Source organism: Zasmidium cellare, assembly GCF_010093935.1.
Source record: "Zasmidium cellare ATCC 36951 unplaced genomic scaffold M409scaffold_18, whole genome shotgun sequence".
NCBI lineage: Eukaryota > Fungi > Ascomycota > Dothideomycetes > Mycosphaerellales > Mycosphaerellaceae > Zasmidium > Zasmidium cellare.
The window spans coordinates 529,743-554,350 of NW_022986962.1; the positions used below are offsets into that span (position 1 = coordinate 529,743).

General features: G+C 51.5%; 14 protein-coding genes across 14 annotated transcripts; 7 read left to right on the forward strand and 7 right to left on the reverse strand.

The window, feature by feature from the left end:
* Window positions 1–494: 494 nt before the first annotated feature.
* On the forward strand, window positions 495–1,967 carry M409DRAFT_66617 (uncharacterized protein; the record flags this gene model as incomplete). Its single annotated transcript, XM_033817015.1, has 1 exon — window positions 495–1,967. One exon carries the CDS (start codon window positions 495–497, stop codon window positions 1,965–1,967), a length of 1,473 nt encoding a protein of 490 aa, XP_033667511.1.
* A 559-nt stretch (window positions 1,968–2,526) lies between these two features.
* Window positions 2,527–3,607, reverse strand: M409DRAFT_23257 (uncharacterized protein; the record flags this gene model as incomplete). The annotated part of the gene is made up of 4 exons (XM_033806704.1): window positions 2,527–2,619; window positions 2,670–2,964; window positions 3,012–3,152; window positions 3,231–3,607. The coding sequence occupies 4 exons, from the start codon at window positions 3,605–3,607 to the stop codon at window positions 2,527–2,529; spliced, it is 906 nt and encodes a 301-aa protein (XP_033667512.1).
* Window positions 3,608–4,201: 594 nt separating this feature from the next.
* On the reverse strand, window positions 4,202–5,422 carry M409DRAFT_66618 (uncharacterized protein; the record flags this gene model as incomplete). Its single annotated transcript, XM_033817016.1, has 1 exon — window positions 4,202–5,422. One exon carries the CDS (start codon window positions 5,420–5,422, stop codon window positions 4,202–4,204), a length of 1,221 nt encoding a protein of 406 aa, XP_033667513.1.
* A 767-nt stretch (window positions 5,423–6,189) lies between these two features.
* M409DRAFT_66619 (uncharacterized protein) lies at window positions 6,190–7,486 on the forward strand (the record flags this gene model as incomplete). The annotated part of the gene is made up of 4 exons (XM_033817017.1): window positions 6,190–6,212; window positions 6,269–6,472; window positions 6,529–7,336; window positions 7,391–7,486. 4 exons carry the CDS (start codon window positions 6,190–6,192, stop codon window positions 7,484–7,486), a joined length of 1,131 nt encoding a protein of 376 aa, XP_033667514.1.
* A 362-nt stretch (window positions 7,487–7,848) lies between these two features.
* On the forward strand, window positions 7,849–9,109 carry M409DRAFT_54954 (uncharacterized protein; the record flags this gene model as incomplete). The annotated part of the gene is made up of 3 exons (XM_033812872.1): window positions 7,849–8,045; window positions 8,178–8,987; window positions 9,100–9,109. The coding sequence occupies 3 exons, from the start codon at window positions 7,849–7,851 to the stop codon at window positions 9,107–9,109; spliced, it is 1,017 nt and encodes a 338-aa protein (XP_033667515.1).
* A 744-nt stretch (window positions 9,110–9,853) lies between these two features.
* On the reverse strand, window positions 9,854–11,547 carry M409DRAFT_23260 (uncharacterized protein; the record flags this gene model as incomplete). Its single annotated transcript, XM_033806705.1, has 2 exons — window positions 9,854–11,272; window positions 11,332–11,547. 2 exons carry the CDS (start codon window positions 11,545–11,547, stop codon window positions 9,854–9,856), a joined length of 1,635 nt encoding a protein of 544 aa, XP_033667516.1.
* A 531-nt stretch (window positions 11,548–12,078) lies between these two features.
* M409DRAFT_54956 (uncharacterized protein) lies at window positions 12,079–12,789 on the forward strand (the record flags this gene model as incomplete). Its single annotated transcript, XM_033812873.1, has 1 exon — window positions 12,079–12,789. One exon carries the CDS (start codon window positions 12,079–12,081, stop codon window positions 12,787–12,789), a length of 711 nt encoding a protein of 236 aa, XP_033667517.1.
* On the reverse strand, window positions 12,786–14,421 carry M409DRAFT_23262 (uncharacterized protein; the record flags this gene model as incomplete). Its single annotated transcript, XM_033806706.1, has 4 exons — window positions 12,786–12,964; window positions 13,024–13,100; window positions 13,157–13,862; window positions 13,920–14,421. The coding sequence occupies 4 exons, from the start codon at window positions 14,419–14,421 to the stop codon at window positions 12,786–12,788; spliced, it is 1,464 nt and encodes a 487-aa protein (XP_033667518.1).
* A 524-nt stretch (window positions 14,422–14,945) lies between these two features.
* On the reverse strand, window positions 14,946–15,930 carry M409DRAFT_23263 (uncharacterized protein; the record flags this gene model as incomplete). The annotated part of the gene is made up of 3 exons (XM_033806707.1): window positions 14,946–15,034; window positions 15,165–15,767; window positions 15,816–15,930. 3 exons carry the CDS (start codon window positions 15,928–15,930, stop codon window positions 14,946–14,948), a joined length of 807 nt encoding a protein of 268 aa, XP_033667519.1.
* A 674-nt stretch (window positions 15,931–16,604) lies between these two features.
* Window positions 16,605–17,443, forward strand: M409DRAFT_54958 (uncharacterized protein; the record flags this gene model as incomplete). The annotated part of the gene is made up of 2 exons (XM_033812874.1): window positions 16,605–16,899; window positions 16,950–17,443. 2 exons carry the CDS (start codon window positions 16,605–16,607, stop codon window positions 17,441–17,443), a joined length of 789 nt encoding a protein of 262 aa, XP_033667520.1.
* Window positions 17,444–17,614: 171 nt separating this feature from the next.
* M409DRAFT_23265 (uncharacterized protein) lies at window positions 17,615–18,020 on the reverse strand (the record flags this gene model as incomplete). Its single annotated transcript, XM_033806708.1, has 2 exons — window positions 17,615–17,682; window positions 17,744–18,020. The coding sequence occupies 2 exons, from the start codon at window positions 18,018–18,020 to the stop codon at window positions 17,615–17,617; spliced, it is 345 nt and encodes a 114-aa protein (XP_033667521.1).
* Window positions 18,021–20,237: 2,217 nt separating this feature from the next.
* M409DRAFT_23266 (uncharacterized protein) lies at window positions 20,238–21,464 on the forward strand (the record flags this gene model as incomplete). Its single annotated transcript, XM_033806709.1, has 1 exon — window positions 20,238–21,464. One exon carries the CDS (start codon window positions 20,238–20,240, stop codon window positions 21,462–21,464), a length of 1,227 nt encoding a protein of 408 aa, XP_033667522.1.
* A 284-nt stretch (window positions 21,465–21,748) lies between these two features.
* On the forward strand, window positions 21,749–22,540 carry M409DRAFT_23267 (uncharacterized protein; the record flags this gene model as incomplete). The annotated part of the gene is made up of 1 exon (XM_033806710.1): window positions 21,749–22,540. The coding sequence occupies one exon, from the start codon at window positions 21,749–21,751 to the stop codon at window positions 22,538–22,540; it is 792 nt and encodes a 263-aa protein (XP_033667523.1).
* A 114-nt stretch (window positions 22,541–22,654) lies between these two features.
* On the reverse strand, window positions 22,655–24,104 carry M409DRAFT_23268 (glycoside hydrolase family 5 protein; the record flags this gene model as incomplete). The annotated part of the gene is made up of 4 exons (XM_033806711.1): window positions 22,655–23,001; window positions 23,049–23,285; window positions 23,348–23,479; window positions 23,537–24,104. The coding sequence occupies 4 exons, from the start codon at window positions 24,102–24,104 to the stop codon at window positions 22,655–22,657; spliced, it is 1,284 nt and encodes a 427-aa protein (XP_033667524.1).
* Window positions 24,105–24,608: the final 504 nt, after the last annotated feature.

A 24,608-nucleotide genomic window follows, 5' to 3' on the forward strand; every position in this document is an offset into this window, starting at 1 on the left:
TCCAGGCAGAGCTGGACGCTCCCGCGAAAGATCCGCTCCGGAGTAGAGAGCTCCGACCACGGCAAGCCGAACTGCTATGTACAACCGCAGATCACTCGCGGAGCTGGCAGCAGCACAAGCTATTATCTCCGCTTCCAGAAGACGAGTCTCAAGACTGTCCTCCTTCGATTGCCCCACGCTAAACTAAGTCTAGTAAGACGTTGCTATGTACTATCCAGATGAGCAGATGCTGTTGACGTTATGAACTCTTCGATGGGGTCGGGTTGACAGTGCCGCTGCTCAGCCGGCAGCCCTTGGCTCCCAGCCGCCAGGATGCTCCCTCTGCGCGCGTGTATGGCCAATCGCATCTATATTCGTTCGTGTAACTGCAGCAATGCAAGCGGCGTCATAAGCTCGCCGAGCAGAAGCTACTGAACTACATATAAGTGTTTCTCCCGGTAGCATATCTGCTTCCATATTTACCACAACAACAGCTCCAGTACCTACCTGACAAGATGGCATTCGTCGAACATTCTGGGAAGCAAATTATTCCTCTCTGGATTGGTGGCGCCTCTCGACCGCTGGAACCATCACGGTTCCTCGAAGTCGTAAATGCTCGCGACTCAAAAGTCGTACATTACGCCCAAGGTGCTGATGCGACAGACGCCCAAGCAGCTGTCGACGCCGCGGCCGAAGCATTCAAGACTTGGAGGTACACTCGCCATAATGAACGACGCGAGACATTGCTGAAGGCAGCTGCAATCATGGACGAGAAGAGTGAAGAACTGGCCGCCGCCCAGGTCCTGGAGACATCCTGCACCTGGGGATACGCTCGCTTCATGCCCGTGCTCGCCAGCGGCGTACTCCGTGAGATCGCAGGCAACATCACCACGGCTCTGACCGGAACTCTACCGCCGATGGATGTTGAGGGGTACGGACTTGTCATGAAAGAGCCTATCGGACCCGTGCTGTGCATCCCTCCATGGAACAGCCCAGCTGTTCTTGGCGGGCGAGGAATTGCTTCTGCCCTCGCTGCTGGTTGTACCGTTGTGCTCAAGGCTTCAGAAGTCTGCCCGTGGACCTACCGCATTCTCGTCGACATCTTTGAACAAGCTGGATTGCCCAAAGGATGTCTGAACCAGGTGCAGTGTGGACGAGAGCAAGCTGCAGCTGTGACGGAAGCCTTGATCAGCCACCGCGACATCCGCAAGATCGAATTCATTGGGAGTGCCGCAGTAGGCAGCATGATTGCGCAGACCGCCGCCAAACATCTGAAGCCGATCTGGCTGGAGCTGGGAGGAAAAGGACCCGCCATCGTCCTTCAAGATGCACACCTTTCTAGGGCTGCGAAGCTCTGCGCTTTTGGCGCCTTCCTTCACCACGGGCAGATCTGTTTCTCGACCGAACGAATCATTGTTGTGCAAAGCGTCGCTGACAAATTCTGCCGCATCCTCAAAGAGGAGGTAGATGCCCACTATACAGGTGAGGCTGGAGCTGCCGCGTTGAAGTCGGGAGCGGACAATGCACACACCATGATTGAGTCGGCTGTTCAGAACGGCGCGAAACTCCTTGCTGGTGACAATACCTGGCTGGATGATGGCCACACTTCTCTTCGACCCACCATCATCACAGGTGTCAGTCGAGACGACAAGATCCGAGACCACGAAACCTTTGGTCCTTCGGCGTCACTGTACGTCGTCGATGGGGAGGACGAGGCAATTTCCCTCGCCAACGACTCTGCGTACGGCCTGAACGCTACAGTCTGGACAAGCGACACCATGAAGGCTCTTGACTTGTCGCGTAAGTTTGAGTACGGCCAAGTCCATGTCAACACCACCACGGTCAACGACCCCGCGACTGTTCCCGTCTCGGGCGTCAAAGGCAGCGGTTGGGGCGACAACAATGCCGCATATGGAATCTCCGAGTTCTTGGTCAACAAGACAGTGACTTTGCATCGGGCTGATGAGCCCATAGCGTTTGGTCGTTGATGAGTTGTGGATGCTTTTGGGTCAGCCAGTGTAATGTCTTTCCATCTCTTGTTAATGCTTTCCATCTCTTGTTAATGAAAGCGGCGGCGTTATTTCTTTTACGATTTCGGGACTATCGTTTGCCGCTAACATCAATGCAGTCAGACTTTTTCCTATTCCCTATCTTACTGTAGGTAAAGATACGTCTTCCGAACCACAGGGAGATGATGCCATAGTCCTCATGACGGTTTGTTCAAGACTGAGATCGATCGATCTACAGTAAGCTTCCCGGCCACCCTTTCTACGAGGGTGCGCGAGATCCACACTTGCACTACCACGAGACGTGAAGAACTGCTGCGATAAGAAACTTCCCGGCGTAGCATGCTTTTGGGCCTCGATGCCCGTCAACAACCCGAAGTGGATTGAATGGCCGTTAGGCAGATGACTGAGGATTTGAAATCTTATGGACGATGAAGCCGAACGTTGGTGATGGTAGTCAGACTTCTTTGATTTGTAGAGGCATGGAAGAAGCATTCGGAAAGAGGACATTTGGCATTGTGTGTTGATGGCGAGACAAGATTTACGCAGTCTCATGCTCTAGTGCCATGTTGCTCTGCTGCAATGCTTTTTGCCAATGTGCAAGTGACTCAGGAGTGGCCTGTCTGACTATGAGCTGAAGCTGGACGTTAGTTGCTGTCTTCGATATTGTGAAAACAGACTTACGCATTGTATGTTCTTCTCCAATGCATCTCCTTTCCTGCGCGGCCTTCCTCTTGCCATCTGCCTCTGGGCTCTCCCATTCTTTCTTTGCTCGTCGCGGTTGCCTATTCCTGAGCCCAGCTGAGCAATCACATCGCTGCGACCGACGTGCTCTAATGATAGCAGCACATGAGAAAGCGGAGCGACAAGGCTGCCACAAGCCGCAAGTCTCTCCTCTGGGGATGGGATACCGTACGCTGTTTGATGTGACGATAACGACATGCCGAGTTCTGCTTCGAGATCTTTCGTGTCGCCAATGCTGGTCTTGAATCAGAGACGAACGGCTATAAAACAACGCAGGCTTACCAAATCTCCAGACCATTTGGCACAAACAGTTCCAGGTTGGCTTTTGATAAGGCTTTCGCCACCGTAGAAGCATGGCCGAGCTCTGTTCCTATTCCGACACCCACTTGACCAACTGCTAGGCCGATAGCTGCCACACCTGGCCTGTGGGATAGCAGATTAGTTCAATGTTGCTATTGCACTTTCGTAGGGACTTCCGTGTAGGTATGCCATGCCACTTACAAAAAGTTCCCGGCAACATCAGCTGCTTTCTGGAAGATCTGTGCTTCTGGGTTGGGAACCAGTGCGATGTTGATCGTGTCAACAATGTCAATGAACACTCTTTCAGAGATGCCATAGATTCTCAGCTCATCGCTATACCCTCGGAGGAATGGTTTCGCGTCTCCGTAGTCGGTCTGTGGCAATGCCACTGGACGAAACCGAGAAGCCTCGTGATTGTAGAAGTCTTGCTCAGACCGTGGCATCGGGTTATAGGACTTTACAGGGTTGGTGTAAGCGCCACCGTTACTACCAAAATGTGATTTCGAGCCGTTGAGTCCCGTGTTGAGTTGACTGTCGTGGGTTCGAGCTGAAGAGAGGAGTTTCTTAAGTATAGGCATGGCGACCCAAGGTAGGGAGCAAGATGCTGAAACAGCGGCGTATCAATCGAGGTTCTGTACAGCATGTACAGCTGTATAAGTACCTGACTGAACAATGGGCGCCGTTTCACACTCCATTCGCGAGTGTGAAAGCACTCTCGCGTGACACGAGGCTGTGTAGCTAAATGATTGGCCCACCACCGAGGAATCTTGCTTGTACATTAGCTTCATTTGGAGCGGGAAGGCAGGTTTATTTCAGTGAAGAAGCTGAGATCAGCCCTGGCTCTTATTGACGCTCTCTACGCTATACGTTTTCGGTGCTCGACTTCACTATTGAAAGCTACGCGGTTGACGGACCTTGACTGTGATTCAGGGTTATCCTGCAAGTCGGCCACGACAGCCACAACTCAGCATCCGGAGACGACTTCGGCTAGCGATTCTCAGATTAAAGTATCCCATTTTATGTAAAACGACAACGAGTTGCGACTGGCCTCTGGGGACCTCTCCCTGACCCACCCACTTCTGCGCTAGCCTCTTCGGAACAGGGAAATGAGATGGTTCAAATGGATAAAGACCTCAGCAACGCCAGGTCCTCTTCTACACGGTCCACATCTGTCAAGCAGGGAACCCAGCCGGTAATGTGATGTTTGTAATGTTGCATCCTGCCGGGAGTCGAACACCGTTGAGCCTGTCCTTCAACCACGGAAATCCTGCCACAAACCCGTATGCGCCTCCTATCTCATGATCCGCTTTTGCCACCCGTAGATATTGAACTGTAACTCCCTTGTCACAATACTTATTTATCAAGGCATCAGTATCCGCAATCGGCGAGAGCTCGTCTGCCTCGCCTTTGCAAGAGAAGATTGGGCTTCGAGGTGTGCCATGTAAACCCATTGTTCCCACGCTATGTAAGACTGACTGAGGTGTTGCATCCAGAAAGGCGTTCGGTCTTCCAAAATACTTGGAGGAGACTTGTTGAGTCTGGAAGATGGGTTGGAGATTTGCACCGCAGACTTTGTTGGCTTCGAGAAAGCCGGGAGCCGAGAGTGGTTGTAGGTTGTCCGAGATCCATCGTGACAAGTTGGGGTACTGTTTGGACAGCCCTAGCATAGCCAACGGTATTACCGATGAGGAATTGGTACCTTCAACTGTCTCGAAGACAGAGCTGACGTTCGGCGTGAGCGCAGTGAGCAATGTGCCCTCAATGGTCAGCTCCGGAGAGTATGTGGCCTGTAGCTCCAGTGCCCATTCACTTCCGAGAGCACCTCCAGATCCTCCTGCCATAACTTTTCGAGCGTTGCTGGATAGACCAGTAATGCTCCTGGACCGCAGCACAGCTCGCAATGAGTCGAGCACGGCTTGGCCAGACTGGACACCGTTCGTGAAAGCTGATGTAAATCCTTCGAAGTCCGGCACAGAAACATACCAGCCCTCTTGTAATGCAAGTTCGATGATTTCGCGCTCGTAAATGAACGAATCAGGCTGATAGAGCTGGTATGAGGGAGGGCAATCGATGAAAGCGGAGTCGTATGCATTCTGCAAAGATAGCAGCTTGTTCGGGTGTGCATTAGGCGGCACAAGCACGGTAGTTACGACCGCGTTTGGTTTTCCTTGGCTGTCCGTCGAGCGATAGAGGAGCTGATGGGTTTTTGCGATGGTTGCGTTGATTCCGAAAGGTTTGGGAAGCTGCCGAGGGCGTAGAATACTTTCAGGACGCTCAAGTTCGTATCGATATGGTGGCTGATAAAATGCATCGTCGGAGGGAGGAAGTGGAACGTATGCAGTACAGGTCGCCAGTAAGCCACAAAGGGGCAACAAGGAGTGGAACAATACCATACTGAGGGAGAGTAGTGGATCGAGGTTTAATTATGATAGATTGATGAAGTATTCTTGCAGGAAACCAGAGGTGTTTGGAACGAACATTGCTAAGAACCCAGGTCGGGGGCGAGCACTGCCATCCTTGAAAGTGGGTGATGGTAAAGGGGCAACCTCCGGAGTACGTGGAGGAGTTGAACAGGCTGATCTGGCCTATTGTGTTAGGCTGCAAGATGGGTAGACTTGTCGAAATTCGTGCAGATCGACTTGACCTACGTCTAGCGATTGGCTATATAACGAAACGTGTTTCAGCTGAGGCTCGTCCGGCTTCTAGCCCGATCAAGCAGCTGTCCTTGTGGAATTCGGCATACCGCAGAGCCGAAGGCTGAGAGGGTACCAGTCTTCTCAGTGAGGAAACAAGTCTCTGCAGGATTCAGCTGAGAATCGCCAATTGGCTGTCCACCGAGCACATGTAAAGGCAGCTCGGAGAAGCTTGTTTTCCACCGGATTGGTATGGGACTGACACTGCTTCGCCCTTGCCAAGACGACGTTTGGAATAGACGCCGGAACTCGGGCGATCTTGTGCAAAAGCTCGGAGTTCCCAGACGTCCCCATTGACTGGCTTAAAAGAAGCAGTCCCATTCGGACACGAGATTTATCCATATTGGAAACACCTTTGCCCACAGCTTCAACTGCGACTACACCTTACGTACTATTGCGACCGCGATTTGTCACCCTATCTTTGATGCTCTACCGAACCACATCAGAGTGGTCTTTTTGACGGAAACATGTTCGACTGGGCGAAACAAAAGTATAACCCGCTCATGCACACTCCTCACACGCCCGCAGCTGACAGTGAAGCAACAGGCTCGGCGTCTCAGACCCCACTTATAGATCTTCCGCCATACTGTCCGTCGCCGAACAGGCAAGCGAAACACCCTTTTCCGAGCTCAAGAGAGAGAATCAAGCGTGGGAGTGTATAGAAGCAACCAGTGTGGAGTCGAAGACTTTCTACATGGTTAGCAATAGCGGCAAATTTGCTTGGGTTCAGGTGATATATAGCAACATTATGTGTGGATCCGTGATATTCCACGACTTACTACTGAGTCTTCGCTGATGGCATGAAGGAACCTTCGGAGAACGGTACATTTCAACACCAAGATATATCCCCAAGACCCAAGCGGAGACCTCATTTGGAGTTTGGTCAACGTCTTGAACTTCAGTTTCTCGCCAGACAAGCAAGACTTCGCCGCGGATGACTGCTCTTTATCTCTTGATGAGAGCGGAGAGAGTTTTCAGATCAATAGTCGCGTGGATCCAGGAATCATAGTGGACTTGACATTTACAAAAACGGCGCCGGGAATCGTGGCAGGCAAGAACGGGACAACAAACTTCGGCCCGGATCCAGAAACGCCTTGGGGTCGTATCAAACACGCTTTCTGGCCTCGGTGCCGGGTGGAGGGAACCATAATGACGAGGCAGGGTCTGATGGATTTCGACGGGCAAGGGATGGTCTCGCATGCATTGCAAGGCATGCAGCCACATCTCGCAGCGGCCAGGTGGAACTTTGGGTTCTTCCAAGGTCCGACGTATTCGGCGTTCATGATGGAGTTCATTACGCCGCCGTCGTATGGGAACACCATTGTTAATGTAGGTGCGATTGCGACGGATGGCACTATTGTGCTTGCTGGTGCATCTCCTTTGACCAGAGTGCAGCATGTGGAAACTAGAGTCGATCCAGAGACAGATTATCCTGAGCCTTGCGTTGTGGATCTCACATGGGAAGGTACCGGCACAGGAGGAAGAAACATGAAAGCCAAGATCACAAGCAGTTTGGGCGCTCGGACAGATCGAATCGATGTTATGGGTGAGATGCCACGAGTTGTCAAGCAACTTCTTGCGACAGCTTCGGGTGCGAAGCCTTACATATACCAGGCGAGTAACACTATGCAATTTCGCTGAGAGTACATTATTAACAAATGCGTGTAGTACATACGGAAAGTAAAACTGATGATCACGTTCGACGATCAGGTATTCAGGGAGGAGGAAGGTCAGCTGTTCATGGAGACTACTTTCCTTTCTTGAGTATCGACTTCAGCAAAGCTCCTCTCGTAATATGCGCACAATGGGTCTTAGTAGCACGCTTGCACACCATGTGATAGCTTCCTTGCCACTTGCAATTGAGATGCCTTGATGCCTTAGGTGCCTGACGTGATCAGTAAGGCTGTGGATCCGTGCATGCGGCTGAAGTCTTGAGCTCCAAACTCTATCGAAGTGAAACTTCTCACAGCTCCATGATTGGCTAGGTATCGAGAAGGATCAACTTAGTTTTGAGATCAACAGTCTATCTTTGTCATCGCTTTCGTTAGTTGTCCTTTTATATACAGCTCCTTGGATCCTGAGTGACCTTCGCACTTGTCGCATACACCGGATTTGCCTCGTCAGCCATGACCGAGAAACGTGGAAGAGTCGTCACTTCCAAGCCTACGAGGCAGGGGTGCCGCACATGCCGGCAGAGCACCCTGTATTCATTGCCGGCATGTCTGTCCGCTGATTCATTCCTAGGCTACGTCGTATCAAATGCGACGAGACTAGACCTCGATGTAATCGATGTACGTCGAGCGGTAGACTTTGTGCAGGGTACGTAGGTTGAAGGGCGGAAGACGAGCATATAGCAGTCTTGGAATGTCACGCTTGGCTGCCAAGTGCGAATGTAGCCCGAATGACATGTCCAGCCCTGAGATACGTATGCTGACCTCTTAACTTTCTCCCAAAGATACCCACCTACAGGATCTCCTCGTAGTAGTTTTACCGCACGCCAACTTCTACCTTTAGAGGCTCAAGGCCCCAGCTTGTGCTCTATGCCATCCCTGACGCTCGATACGACGGACTACGAACGCTATGCCTTCGACTACTTCCGCAGGACTACCGCTCGTCAGATGCACCTCAACACTCCCCGAGCTTGGATGACTCGACTAGTTCTACGCTTAAGTCACGAGATCCCCGTGTTCCGCGCAATAGCAGCTCTAGGAGGCATACATCGAGGGTTGGTACAGATTACGCATGTTGGCTTTGTGCATACTTTCCTCGAGGACCGCAATACATTGCATCAGTACGGTAAAGCTATCGTTGCTCTCGAACCGCACATTGGCGAATTATATTCACGTTTCACTCCGGTTCTGGAGACGGTCTTATGCGCCTGTATTCTACTTGCTGCTTGTGAGATAGTGAAGAGCGATACCACCGCGGCCATCTCTCATCTACGCTTCGGCAACAGGGTCTTCTTGGATTATGATCCCACAAAGCAGACTGGGATGCTTTACGAAACGGAGACATCCAAAACTTTGATATCGACTTTCAAGTTGCTTCAAGCGAACGGCATCCTCCTGGAGACAAGATCTGCTGAGAGCTGCTCTTCAATTCCAAGCTCTCCGATGTCTTCGCCTCCACCATCGGATCTTGAGACCCTCCGAGTGACGCTTGAACGATTGACGACCGAGGAGCGCGATTTACGCACGGATCTGCTGCGCATGGCACAAGCCGACGCTTCTCAAGACCTGACTGGAAAGAATATCCTGGAGAAATGGTGCATTGATCATTGCAAAAGTCGGACGATCAAGCCGAATCTCAACGACAATCTTTCATCGCGTCTCCAAAAACTAATAACTCGACACGCTTCCTGGATGATCTCATTCAAGTCTACTTTAGACAGCCTGTCTATCCCTCCTGGAGATAAAAAAACGAAACGAAGCCTGATCCTCCTTCAGATCCAGCACTTCTACTCCACCTTCCTGCTCACATCCTGCAGATCAGTACGGGAAGTTCCCAATGACGTCTTTCACGATGAATACTGTCGCATTCTTGACCTCGCGGATGAGTACTTGGACTCCTCCAGACTGGCCGATGGAGATCTCCGCCAATCCTCAAGCACGCCTGCAAACTTTGCTGTTGAACCAGTCATTCTTCCAGCCCTGTACTTGATTGCCCTGAAATGCCGAGATTCAATCGTGCGACGAAGAGCTATTCAGACGCTGGCATCGACGGATAGACTTGAGGGGTTCCAAAAGAGTCGAAGCCTAGCGGCTTTTGCATCGAAAATCGTCGAAATCGAAGAGCGTAGAGCCAGGGCATTTGTCGGTCTTCATCCGACATACGACCAGCCGCTGAGGGCTGAGCAGGTTCCAGAAGCGGCGAGGTTTCTGGATGTTACGGTGAAGCTGGCGCCTAGGAAACCCTTGGACTTTGAGATTGTTGGAGGCAGATTTGCATTCGAGCGAGAGGGAGAGTTGGAAGTGGTGCGTCTTACCGGTGAGACCGACGTGTAGCTGTTCGAATGGCATGTTTGACCTTTAGGAGAGAATTTCAACGTTGGGATACAGACAGAGCCTCTCTGTCTTGGCCAGTCCGTGCTGCCATCGATCCGGAGAAGATTGTTACAAAACACGACATCGGCTACTCGATGTGCTGCCGCCCAATTTCCTCCGTTTCCAACGACACCTCCTCCATCCCAAACGACTTTATCAAACCCAACCCACTCAACCCCGACAGAACATACCAAATAATCCGCATGGTATCGAGATACGATCTCGAAATCTCCTCTCTAGCCCGCGACTCCACAAGCTCCGGAATGAAAGCCACAGCAGCACTCGGGTCCTGTTTCACCACAGCGTCCACGGAAACCGCACCGTTCGAACGAATAGAGCTCGCGAAAGCGAGCGAGAAAACCGTCGACGCCAGCGCAAGCCCGATCAGGCCGCCAAATAGTCGGATGGAGACTAGAATGCCGACGGCGAGGCCTTGATCGTCGGGGCTGGTGCCGCTGGCCTGCATGACGAGAGGCGAGACGGTGAAGAGCGTTCCGATGCCTGTGCCGGTTAGGATCTGGAAGACGATTGATTCGACGAGGGAAGTTCGCGCGTCGCAGAGTGAGAAGAGTCCGAGGCCGGGGGTTAGGAGGCCCCATGCCAGCCATGATAGGAGACGGGTCTTGCGAGTCAGGTCTACCAGGAAGCCTGCGGCGAGGATGGCTGCTACGAGGCTGCAGCATAGGGGGAGCACTAATACCGCGGAGCGAAGGGGCGTGGCGAAGGTCACGGCTTGGAAGAATAGGGGCGGCCAGTAGAACATGGGGTTGAGAATGAGACCGTGCAAGAACCCCGTGATGGTCATGACCTTGGCTGAGCGGGATCGGAATACACGGTATGGGAAGAGAGCATTCTCGGGTCGCGCTTCGTAGACTACAAGTCCGCCGAGTAGGACGAAGCCCGTGATCAGTGGGAGTAGAATTTGCACCGAACTCCATGGATTATCTGGCCCAGCAATACTGAGCGGGACCGCAACAGCCGGGCACCCAAGAGCGAACGCCGTCATCCCGATGAAATCTAACTGTCGCATGCTCGCCCGAATGGGTCTCAGCCGCAAGAACACCACAGCCAGAGCAGCGGAGGCGCCCACCATCGGCAGGTTGATCCAGCCGATCCAGCGCCACGAGGCATCATGAGCAAAAGCCGCGCCGATAATCGGGCCCGCGACCGTCCCTACACCCATCGGAACAGCCATAAGTCCCATGTACAGAGGCCGCTCCTTAAGGGTCGTCAAATCTGCCAGGATGATCTCGTTAAGAACGTCAAGGCCACCGCCCCCAAGACCCTGCACTGCGCGGCCCAGCACCAGGAGCGGCATGGAGTGCGCAGTGGCGAAGATGACGGCGCCCGTAGCAAACAGCGTGAACGCTATGTAGAGAGGGATCTTGCGGCCAGTGACGTCCGAGAAAGTGGTGTAGAGAGGCTGCGTGATGGCGACCAGGAGAATGTATGCTAGGCCGGCCCAAAAAGCCTCGATGTTGGAGCCGTGCAGTTGGCGCGTGATGATCTGGTACGGGCGTGTTAGTAGACGCCAAGCACGATATCATGGTCGTTGGGGTTACTTACTGGAAGCGCAACAGAAAGCATCGTCGTATCGAGTGAAGCGACCAGGACCATAAGCACAAGAGACAGGAAGGCAAGGTGGAAGGTGAGTGGCCGGGAAGGCGTATCTCCTCCATGCTGGGCTCCAGAGACAATCGTAGGTGGTGGTGATGCACGGTCGGAAGAATGCGATACAACTTGCGTCGCGGAGACGACTTCGAGTTCGATAGAGGTCGGCATTTCGTGAAGTGAATGTTGAAGTGTGGCGCCCTCACTCACTCCTTAGGAGATTCCATCGGGCGTTCGCTTTCGATACCAACTCTGTAATAACCATTACTGAAGTTACCAGATGGCAAACTCTAAACGGGTGAGTCTTGATCTCTCTATTCGGCTGGGAACATGTGATTGGCTGTCCACCGAGCATACGGATCCTCTATATCGTGCATACAAGCCTTCCGGTTGCGCGAGAAATCGGTGATCCTTTTGCAGCGCGAGAAATCGATGATCCTTTTGCTACGCACAACACTTTCATCCCTATCGACCTGGAGTCGTCCATACCGCCAAGACTGCTGGGCACAAAAACACGCCAAGTCGATGCTGCTGCGCCATGTGGAACGTTGCGTCTCAGCCGCAGGTACGATGTTGGAAGTCCAGCTGAGGCTCGGTCGGGATTATATAATGGAATTGGAAGAGCACTGCCACTGACTGCACGTTCGAACTTGTCCTCTTCTCAATTTTGGTAGCCTTTACAGAAACCTCAATCGAGAAACAATGGCCGACGAGAAGCAAGTGGTTGTCGAGACGACACCTTCGGGGCAAACTACGATCTCAGATGAAAAGATTGTGGTTCAGACTGGGGACGAGCCTGTTCAAACACCAGTTGTCAAGTCCTTTTCTGTCTTCCGTGTCGCAGACGACATTCGAGAAGTCCGCGATTCGACAACGGGCAAGCTTTCGTACAAAGTCGGCCTCGAAATCAAGAACCACATCCTCCGTCCGAAAGAGCATATGGTTACCCTCACGCCGAAGTCCGGAGACAAGGCTTCTTCATCGGCAAGTGCGAAAGTCAATGCCAAGTCTGGCGACATCCAAATCAGCAGCGGCGCAGAGACCCCATGGCAGCCGCTCGAGAGGCAGGATATCAAGCACACCTTCTCCGCTGTGGGTCGCCAGTTGCTCTGGGAGCCCTCGTCAATGGGCATCGACTTGGGACAGTTCAAGCTACTCGATGCGAATACACAGCAATCTCTCGCGGTCTGGAAGACCGAAGTATCTATTCCTGGACAATCGGCCAAGATCGACTTCTTCTCGACAACCGATCCACACGCGGAAGCCCTCAGCCTAGCAGCCATCTTCGGCATCCTCGAATCCATGCACATCGCCGCAAACCGCGACGACGACCACGGCGGCGGGTCTCGAAAATTCGCCGGTGTCGATCCAGGCAACTCGATGGATATGGGCGCCGGCGCGGGGATGCTCTAGACGTCTTTGGTGGTGATTTCGCATTTCCCGCCTTTGGGCTTGATGACAAAGAAGTCGATGATGTCCATGCTTTCGGCTGTGGTGGAGTCTGCGAGGCGGGCGTTGGGGAGTTCGCGGAAGAAGAGGGCGGTGGCGTGGAGGAGTTCCATGCGGGCGACGTTTTGGCCTAGGCAGGCTGGTGGGGAGATCGATTAGTATGGTTGCGTAATGGAGCCGGTAACGCTGAATCCTTACTTCTGATAGTACCACCAAAGGCTTGGAAGTGCTCTTTCATCTCTGGCGTAGCGTGTGACCAGCGGTCGGGATCAAACCTGATGCGTAACCAGTGAGCTTCGACATTGAGGTAAGGATATGTAACTTGACTCACTGTTCAGGGTTGGGGAATACTCGAGGATCCCGATGGAACGTATACGCCTGGGTATCCACAACAGCAAACCCTGGTATGGCATATTGCCCTCCGAGGAACGTTCCCTCGGAAGCAACTCGAGGAAGGCTAGACGGTACAGGGGCATGCAGGCGTAGTGTCTCAGTGATGACATTGTTAATGTAAGGCTTAGACTCCAACTCTTCCCAGGAAGGATCTTCTGAGCATGTCTCGAGCTCGGCGGCGAGCTTCTGATGAATATTAGGGTGCTTCAGGACCGAGTATACAAGATACGTCAACGCTATAGCTGTGGTATCTGATCCAGCAATGATGATATTGGCGGTTTCGTGACGGACGATGGAATCGGGGATTTTCTGGGTCCCGTCTTCAGGGACCATTTTCGAGAAAAGAGTCTTTGCGCTTCCTGGTTTCGCGGCTTTTGTATTCTTCACGGCAGTCTCGCCGTACACATCGAAGCGTTTGAAGATGTCGTTCGGTCTTCCGATGCTGGGGATGGGCAAGTACATGATCAGGTACCAGAGCCAGGGCAACTCTTGACGGACACCGATGAAGATCATTCCGCTCTCGATGTCGTGGATGAGTTGAGACTTGGTTTCGTTCTCGACCATGCGGAAAGGCTCCCCGAAAGCGAGGGATGAGAGGACGTCGGACGTCAGGAGGGAGAACCACTTTGCAACGTCGGCCGTGCCTATCGCGCAAGAGTCAACAAACCAGAAGAGAGAATTTCTAGGGGTTCGGTACGGACCTTGAGATGCGTCACGCTTGATCTTCCCAATCACTGCCTTGACGAGTCCAACGACAACAGGTTCCCATTGTACGACCGCAGCCTTAGTACCAGCTTGCTGAAACAATCTTCGCCTCGCGGAAGCCACCTTCTGGTTTCTGAGGCCAAACACCCCACAAGTATTGTCGTCAATCTGCGTCGGCGTCTGTCCTTGGTACCAGGGCGCTTTGATGAACTCGGTGCTGATTCTGTGGATCTGTCTGTGCGCTTCGATAGACGACGTGGAGATCTCGCTGGGAGCAATGCGGACGTACGGTCCGTACTGCCTGTGAAGCTCGTGGATGTACTTTGTTCGGTGACCCCTGAGCACCTCGATTTTCAACGGCCAGGTTGTGAAACGTGATACGAAAGGTCCTGGGATCTTTCTGAGGTCAGGGTGGAAGGCTAGCCGTAGGACTGAGACGGTGTATCCGAGCACTGTAAGAGCGATGCCCGTAACGACCGCTTGAAATAAGACCTCCATGTTGCCGTTCATCTCAATCGCCGTCAGCTCTTGTAGAGTAGTATGCCACTTTAGAAGTCTTATACCAGAACATCATCTTCGATGAGTTACGACTCTAGAGAAGCTGGCGACCCTAATTAACAGTGCCGGGCTGAAGGATTCAAATTCAGCCGCGGGCAGTGAGTCGCAGAAGGCATTAGGACTCGGGCCCCATCTGCTTACGGCCCCCATCTGCTTACGGCCCCCATAATCGACTGCTCAAATCTGGCCAATGACAAAAGTAGGGCTCTGGATTCAGCCTTCAAGGCATCTTGTGCATGCACGCAATAGGTCTTTCGTCCACAGCTGTATCAACATGATTCGCCCGGGCGAGGTACGCTACTTGCTGATCGCACGAGCGTCGTCTTCGAAGCGAATGGCTTTGTCAGAACTATTGTTGCATCGTCTATCAGGATTGCCATTGACATTATATCGTAGGCACAGGGCTGAAATGTAGCGCTGTCCCATCATTTGCCGCTTGCACACATTGGCCCTCACCCACCAAATCAGCGGTGTCGGCCAGACTTCGGAGGCGCCGAAGGCGAGGAATCCGGTTCACGATCGCGAGGCGCAAATATACAGTAGTATACAGGCTCTACCAACAGGTCAGCATCTACACACAGGCCTGCCAGCTCAAAGCCGCAGTCACGCTGCCCGAGACTATCTCGCATTCTTGCGTTCTTCAGCCCTCCTCTTCGCTCTCACAGCCGCACGCCGCCTCTCACCACCATCAACCTTGTGTCCTCTCCTCTGCTCCCACAATCCGTCTTGTACACGCAATCTCGCAACGCCCATGTGTCCCTTGATGTATTCCACGCCCGTGCCGCCTATTTTGTTGCCCGTCACGATCTTGAACCCCTCCACTGGCTTGACCTGACCCTCTTTCAGCCGCAAAGGTGGTGCCAATGCCTCCAAAATGCTCTTCTTCCCCTCCTTTGGTTTCGGGTTCGCAGGGTCCTCTGGCAGAGTGACTGTTGGCCGCACGTTCACGATGACCTTCCTAGTTCCAGCATCTCGTGAAACAGTCGCAGGAGCGTCTGCCCCTTTCGCAACCGGCACTTCAGCGATGCGTAGCTCTGCGATTCCATCTTTGACCTCAGTCAAATCCCCACCAATGCCGTGAATACCATTCCTAAAACGATCTCTCCACCATAATACATATCTCCGTGCTCTTGCGGGTTCGACGCCGGATTCTCTGAGTTGTTGAGAGGAGAGGGTGAAGAGTGCTTCCCAGGAGGGAATCTTGCCAGCGTGCGCCGACATGTTGCGGCCGATGAGGGTGAGGAAGGCGGGTACATCGGGAACGAATGGGGTGGGTTTCGGTACGCCTTGCACACGTCAGCATGTGGTTGTTCCACGCGCAATGGCAAACATACGTAGGGCTGTGTTGAGTTTATGCATGCCACGGACTTGAGTTTGGCATTGGAAACATGTCGTCTGTCGCAGTGCCGTTGGAAGGCTGAGCAATGCCAGGGGCCGTTTAGATGCCATATCAGGCGGTGTCCACGTGAAGAAATGAGATGATTGAAGTGAATGATGGGATGCAGTGAAGTCAAGACGACATCCCCGAGATTCGTGAACTTGGCCGCAGAAGCTTCCCCAATCGGCCGCCAAGCCTTCATGAGAGTCAAGACGGGTGATGACAAAGACAACTTATGACTCGTGAGAATTCCGAAGAATCGCAGTTCACGAGGCTGCTTCTTTAATACATCTTCTGCAACGCATGTGCAATCTAGCACAGCCTTGGACTACGACATATGGCAGAGATGTGCTTCCTGTATATGGGGCGAGTATCCATTCCCAATATGTCAGACCGAATCCGACGCATTGCAAATGCCCATGCGATCGCGTCTCAAGACTACGAGCTGACCATGCACTCGCGACATTATGTAGCTGAGCATGAGGTCGTTCGGCTTCCCGGCAAACTTCGGCTTCTTCATCAATGGGGGTGATTGAGACCACGGACTGAATCCGCAGTCGTTATAAAGCAAAGCCGGGAAACACTTACATTATCAATCAAAAGATGCACATTATCTCCATGAATACCTCTCATCCTTTTGCGACCAAAGCAAAGAAAAATTACCAATCTTAGAGTACTTGATCGAGTCCGTCACCGCATCAAAATTCTCTGGCTCCATAACCATTGCCACGGAGTCGTAACAAGCATGGCCGATTCGACCAAACATTCGTCCCGTCTCACTCGCCGCAAGGTCCTCATTTTCGGAGGAACCTCTGGGTTGGGATATGGAGCTGCGGAAGCATGTATCGAGAATGGAATGACTGTTGTGATAGCCTCTTCATCTGAAGCCAAGATCAACACGTCCATCGAGCGGATCTTGGAATCGTATCCGTCGGCAAGAGACCAAGTCTCGGGTCATGTCTGTGACATTGGAAACCGAACGACCTTAGAAGACAACATCGTCGGGCTCTTTGAGAAAATTGGCAAAGTGGACCATATCAGTGCGTAGCTCGTAGTGTTCGACCAGACCAGCGTTTGACGTGCACGACAGTCTACACCGCCGGCAGCCCGCTCGATACGGTGACCCTGCCTCTCGAACAGATCACTGTCGACTCCGCTATCGAGTCCCACATAATCCGTTACTTCGCTCCCATGATCTTGGGCAAGCACGCAAAGAAGTACCTCTCCCCAGGACCGTACAGCTCTATCACCTTCACCTCCGGTACCATTGCGCTACGCCCTAGAATAGGCTGGGTCCTCGCAAACGGAGTCATGGCTGCCGTGGAAGGCCTCACGAAAGCTTTGGCACTTGAGCTTGCGCCTATTCGTGTCAACATCGTTCAACCAGGGGCTGTCGGCACCGAGATGTGGGATATCCTTGGCGAGGAAGCGGTCAAAGGCTTGAAAGCTAGTGTCGAGACAAATGCGCCCACAAAGCGCCTGGCCCAGCCTGAGGATATTGCTGAGTCGTATATCTATACTTTGAGGGATATCAATCTGACGGGTGCGGTGATTAAGACGGACAGTGGAGCTGACCTCAAATGATGGATGTATCAATCTATAGCAGGGCTCTGCTATCGCCAACGACTTTCTGTAGTTCAAACACATCAATAGTACAATCCAACCTCGTCTGAAACATCCTTCTCGAAGAAAGCAGAGCTTTATCAGCCTCCACCTCTTCCGGAGCACAATCAAACTCTCCTATCACCATCTCACCTATCGTCCCGTCGATGCGCTTGTACAACGTCGACCTAAGATGTCCTCTGGTTCCATCCATGGCGCCGCTAAGTCGAGGGTCCGTTAGCGACGTATACAGAACAATCAAAGTCCTTGGCCAATTGCTACTATCATTGCGTGCATTCGGACTCTCATGGCTCGTCACCCTCTCGCAGATCCTGGGATCGAACTCCGCAAACTCATAGACATCCCTCCCGCCCAGAAGCTTGACATGGCGAGTCTTCTCAGCGGCTCCCTCCAGGCCACCTTCAATCAAAGCCTTGGCATCTTCTGTCGGGTACAGCGCAAGATGAGGATACGTCTCTGGAGCCTCCGCAGCGGCATTCACGATTCTCTTCTTGTACCGCACGGCGACGTCGCAGACTTTCGGCCGGTAGGCGACCATGTCGGGGAGATGCTCACTGTCGTAGAAGTCTGTGTATGTTTCTTCGGTGATGTCTGAGCCTTCTTTGAGGCGGGAGAGGACGAAGAGTACAGTCAAACCTCCTTATAGCGATACTGCATATAACGATATCCTTGCTATAGCGATACTGCCAGCTGTCACCAACTTTCCTACTGCAAAATATCGTTCTTCCTGCCTATACCTATATAACGATCGTATCTCAGATTTGCTTACTAAACTATCGTTATAGATATGCCTCCGAGGACCGCATTTTTAGAGGCAGAGAAGCTCGCACTGCGCTAGTAGTATTAAGACTGCCCTTTACTTACACAAAAGGAGCTCTATACTTAGTTTAAGAGCTAGTTCAACAAGCCTATCCGATAAGTAATAGTCTCTAAGATCCTTAGTGCCCGATACCGTTACCTTAAGAGCGATACAGTAGTACAGCTAGCACGAAAGAAGTAACGTAGTATCTACTACGCAGAGCTTAAAGATACCCTTACCTAGTAGGTAACACGCTATTAGTACTTACTCGCAATTAACGGCGACCTTTTAAAGTTAAGAGCAAAGTAGTACTAGTATCGGCTGCCTTAATATTAAAGTCTACAAGAGCTAGCCTTTAGTAATAGTTAGCTTACTAGTTTTAAGAGTAGGCACAATATTAAGGATAGGAGAAGATACGGAGAGGCTGTAGGAGTTAATAAGCAGTTAATAATAGCTAATATTGCGATCCTTTAAGCACGCCTTGTACGATACCCCCTTAAAGATCAGTATAACTGTAATAAGACTAGCTTGTTTTAGAAGATAGTGCCTAATCGTGCGTTATTAACAGTACTAGTACCTAGCTACAAGAAAGAGAAGGTTCGGATAACAGTATATTACTATGTTAATATAATAGGCAGTTATAAGCTTCAGCTATAGATTATTAGCCGCTATTAAAGACTACGTTGTTTTACTGCTACTAGAGTGTAGATTAAGAGACTAGACTGCACCTATCGAGCTAACAAGAAGAGCTAGATAACTAGCCTAATTATGCTACAATAGCTTTGCTAGTTTAATAGCTAGATAAGTAGCCGAAGGGTAGTCTTAGTTATAGATAACTTTAGTGCTTACGAGACTGCTATTAACGAGCTTAATACACTGCCTACTAAATACGGTCTTCGTAATACTAAGGTTGTCTAGCTTCTACTAAATATAATAAGCAAGTCTTAGCCGCTAGATTAAGGCATTATTACTACATTTAAGGCCTGTTATCGACGGCACTAGCTCCGTTATATAGTAGATAAGGTTAAAGAAGAGCGAGATCTACTTAAGACAATAAACCTGCTTAAGGCTATCCGCTTCGTAATTAGAGCCTAGTATAAGGTATTAACTTAAACAATTATAAACTGCTAGAATCACTTAGCTATTATATTATAGGCACAGCCTTATATATAGTAACAAAGCACATTACTAGCTTAGGCAAGTGAAGCACTTACTCTACTTAAGTAGTAGTTATAAGGTCTCTAATAATAGCAAGTTATTCGTTAACGAATAAGTATTTAATAGCTTCTCTACGTGCTAGAGGAGGATGTTATAGATAACCTTAACGACCTTGCTAAGCAGATAGCTTAGTAGTTTAAGCCTATTCCCCCTAAGGAGTTAGATTAAGAGGAGGTTAAACAACTACTACGTATATATACATCTTAGGCTTTAAAGTTGTTAAGGCAGCTATAGCTCTATAAAGAGCAATCTGATAATTGTAATAGCAGCTAGCTACAGAGCCTTAATAAGTACGAGAAAGTAGTCTAATAAAGAGCCGTAGTTAGCCTTCAACAGCAGGAGATATTATTATATTTTGGAGCAGGCTGAATGCCAAGACTGCTGCACGTGATGTCTCTATATAACGATACCTTGTTATAACGATAGAAATATAATATCACCACGCTACTGTTATAGAGAGGTTTGACTGTAGGCCGGGCATCTTGTGGTGGTTGTTTGTCAATGCAGGGGTGTCGTTGGCGGATGCTCGGTAGGATCTGCCGAGGGAGTCTGTGCGCGAGATCGTGTTGACTTCACTCGTGAAGACTCGAAATTCTAGACACATTGGTGACCACTCGACGACCGAAACTTTAGAAAGCGAAACCTTGAGCAACTTTGTATTGCGACTAAACGCTATTTGGCACCTGAAGATGCGATAGAAAGGCCATCAAGCCCCAGGACCGAGGCCATATCTAAATCATGGCCCACGTCGCCAAATCGCCAGCGCTGGATGTACCTCCAGAACCTCCCTCCAAACGCATCAAGCTGTCGCCGCAGCCGAAGAAAGAAGACCCAGATGATAGCGCGCCCGCTTCTCCTACCAGCACACCACTTGTCGCCGATCTCGCCGAGCAACTAGACGCCCAAGAACGGAACAAATATGTCAAAGGAAAGAAGCTGGGATCCGGTCAGTACGCCGATGTGTACTCGGCGTATTTGATCACAGACCCAACACAGCTTGTGGCCATCAAGAAGATCAAAGTGGGTGCAGAAGTGAAGGAGATGGGCATTTCATACGATTCGCTTCGAGAAATCCGGTTTCTGCAAGAGCTCGATCATCCCAACATCATCAAGCTGTACTCAGTCTTCAGCACCAAGAATCAGAATCTCAATCTCGTGCTCGAGCAGCTGCCGCAAGGTGATCTGCTCAAACTCATTCAAGACACCCAGAATATCAGCTATACCCCTGCAGACGTGAAAGCGTGGATGCTCATGCTGAGCAGGGCTGTGCACTTCTGCCATGCCAACTTCATACTTCACCGCGATATCAAGCCGAACAATTTGCTGATCGCTGCGAATGGTGAGATCAAACTTGCAGATTTCGGTCTGGCCAGAAGTTTTGCAGATCCCTATCAACCCATGACCTACAACACGATCACAATATGGTACCGACCGCCTGAGCTCTTCTTCCAAGCTCAATTCTACGGCGGCGCAGTTGACGTGTGGAGCTGTGGCGCCGTATTTGCGGAGCTCATCTCACGAGACGTTCTGTTCAGAGCTTGGCCAGAGTCCGAAATGAACATGGTCAAGCTCATCTGCGAGAAGGTGGGGACGCCGACGGATGAGAACTGGCCTGGTGTGAGCAAGCTGAAAGGCTACGTCACACCTACAGAGATCCAGCCAATCCGGCCGAAAGACTACTGGCTTGCGAACTTCCGAACGATCGGCGAGATTGGTGTCGATCTCCTGATGAAGATGCTGACTCTGGACCCACGGGTTCGACTGTCTGCTGAAGGAGTGTTGAAGCATGAGTACTGGACAAGTGTGCCGAAGCCAAGCAAGCTTCATGAGCTTCCAAGGAAAGGTGGTGGGATGGAGGCGATGGGAGAGGATCTTAAGCGAAGAGGTGGCGAGGTGCCAGGGAAAGAAAACGAGAGAGGCGACAAGGTGGCTAGAAAAATCGACTTTGGCGCTGGGAAGAAGTGAGCCATCGAGATGCGATGCAAGAAGTTCCCAGCAAATTTTCGTGGGGTGTTGCGAGATGAGTGCAGCATTCGTCTGCATGAAACTCTGAACCGTGGTTATGGCTTGATTTGGCAGCAAGGGAGCGAGTTACGCAGCAATACCGGCCATCGTCCATCCTGGGGCCCGGATACGTGCTATTGCGTTAAGACTGCTGCTCAAAGCGGCACGGCAGGAGTTTGCTGCTGACTGGGTTTGCTGGACCTGCATGAATTGCCCGTTTGCATTGTCTTACAAGTCACACAGCCATGGCCTTCCCACTCACCACTATATCAGTCACAAACGCCCACGACTCATTCCTCTCGTCATCACCGACTACTGGAAGAGACGCACGCCTTACAGCAAAGATGCCTGCTGGTCTACTCGATCTACCTCCCGAGCTCAGGCTCATCGTCTACAAATACCTGCTATCCCCACTGGAAGTGCAGCTCAGAAGAGTCCAGCGCGGCAGAAGCGTCGGCTCACATGCCAAGTCTAAGCAAGCTCATCCGTTCTTCAAATTCGATTGTGCTGTCGAAGCCAGAAGACAAGCTGCCATCATCTTGAAGAGCCACACTCCTCTCCTCATGATCTGCCGTTCCATCAAGAAGGAGTATGGGCCTCTGCTTTGCAAAGTTCTGCAGCCCGTCTTCATCGACTACCGTGCAGACAGCCTGGGCGAAATGGGGTCCTTGACATTGTTCTTGAAGGGAAATGATGCCCAACTACCGAAGCACAGCCTCCTAAGAGAAGATCATTCTCTTGGATCGAAAGCAGCAATCGGTCGACCGCTGCTCGACAAGCTCCATTTCATGGGCATCGCAGATTCTCAGCATCTGACGACTTCATTCACCAGGAGGAGCGTCTACGAGAGTTTAACGCTGTCCCGACTCCATGACGGCGCGAGAGTTGTGATCTACTACATGCATCACTGGAAAGACAAGGATGATGTGACCAACATCTGGATGACTGCTCCGCTCACGACTTTGGATTGGGAGAACGGAGGTTCTGAGAGGGGGAAGTGGAAAGTGGTCAAGTGGTACAGCACTGGTGGAGACTAGATTGTGTTCTCCATTGCGGTACGCTCTGGCTCATGACTCCACCGAATCCGGATGGCTACGAGGAGGACCTTGCTGTCTGTGTGGCTTCGAGGAGCATTGTTCACTTCATACGAATTATGAGTAAGTAAATACAGCGGCAACGAAACCAACCACCACCAACACCTTGCTGACCGAAGCAGCCCTCCCGGCCAAACTCTTCACACAACCATGCTTATCCACCTTGTATTTCAACAACGAGCTATCGCTCACGTTCGCCGGAATATACCCCTCAGCAAGCCCTTGACGATAGGACCACATCGCCACATCGTTCTCGGTCCTCCAAGTCCAGAAGATCCAGCCTGTCGAAGCCTGATGAGGCCCGTTGGGAGAGTAGGCTGCATGCTGGGCTTCAAAGAAGAGGCGCAGCCAGGAGGTGTATTCTGTTCCATTTGAAGCGTAGTTCTCGGGGAGCATGGATGAGTCTATGGATTGTCAGTCGACATGAAGTGTGTGGAAGGGAGATACGTACTTTGAGCTAAGCTCCATTCGCCAACGAGCACGGGAGGGAGCTTGCTTTTCGACGACTTCTCCTTCAGTTGCTTCGAGACTGCGCATACTGAGTCGAGTATTGCGCTTTCTGACAGGTTCCCGTGTGGGTAGAATGCGTAGTATTGGTGCGTATCCAAGGTCAGACTTGTGGTTGGCAGCCGGGTGATGTTTGCGGTTGAGGTGTGAGCCTCCCAGGATGTGAGAGGTTGGAAAGCATCTACATGAAGGACATGAGGAAAACTGTCTAAAATTTGGATACTTGGTGAGGGTTTGACTGACCATGGATGGTTATATTGATGGACGAGCTAGGATCTTCCGCTCGGACGGCATCGCTGCCCCTCTGGTAGTATTCAAGCAAGTCATCGAAAGGCAGTGATGAGCCTATTCGCGGCTCGTTTGCGAGTTCAATTGCTACTACGACTTCAGCAACACTTCGTACATCGTCATCGCATTCAGAACATGGCTCACATTTCACAGCACCACCATACACATCCTGCGAGAACTCCGCCGAAAGATTCGTCAAGACCCTCAAACTCCTCTCGAAATTCGACGAATTGCTCGCAAACAAAATCTCGCCCGCGAGCCCAGAATTCTCCTGCCCATTCTGACTCCCAGGAAGACCATGCAAACTAACAATCACATCCAACCCCGCCTCGTCCGCCCACCTCACCGCCCGGGCAAGATAATCAAACTGCCCATCAACATACGGCTCCCAATCCTCCAGATCCACCGCCCAGTACCCAATCGGAATCCTTACAGCATTCAGCCCAGCGCTCTGAATCGCCTGGAAATCACTCTGGTTCAAGAAAGATTTCCAATGCGTTCGAAGGAGCTGTGAGCAGGAGTCTTTGCCTAGCTCGTCGCAGAGATGCCATTCATCTTCGGCGGAGACGTTGTCGTAGAGGGAGGGGGTTATCCAGGGCTCGGAGAGAAGCCAGCCGCCGAGGTTGACGCCTTTGATTTGGCATGTTGCGATTTGGACGAGATGGGCGAGGACGAGGAAAAGCACTGTCGCCAGGTGATGGGCTGGCAGCATGGCCGAGGGACAAGGCGAAGGGAGAGGGGAGACGGGTGCGATCGTTCGACGTGCTGCTGCTCCGACCGACTCTGTGATCTCCTAAGGACGAAAATCACTGACGCCACAATCATCAGATAGCCCCAATTTGCGTTGAGACCAAGCTTCGTCGCATCGCATGTGCTGAGTTGCTAAATCGATGCAAGCCTCGCCTAGCACAGGTGGCCTCGTTGATCCCTTCCTGTGCAAATAGGCTCGATGTCGGAGATTTCGCCACGCTTAGTTGCAGTCTACCATGGTAATCGCGACCTGCGTGTCAGGGAATTCCGATGGTCGTGGGTCCTGACGGCGTGAAGAGTGAGTTCAAGCTATCCGATAGCGACGTGCGCGAAGATGAATTCGGCAGCTGGTGGTGCAGGAACCGAGTTTTGTGGTGGATCTAGTACGCTAGAATTTCGCGTTGGACGTGGTGCGTTTCAAGTTGGAACCTGCTTTAGCGAAGAATACCTTGTCATCGTTCGGGAA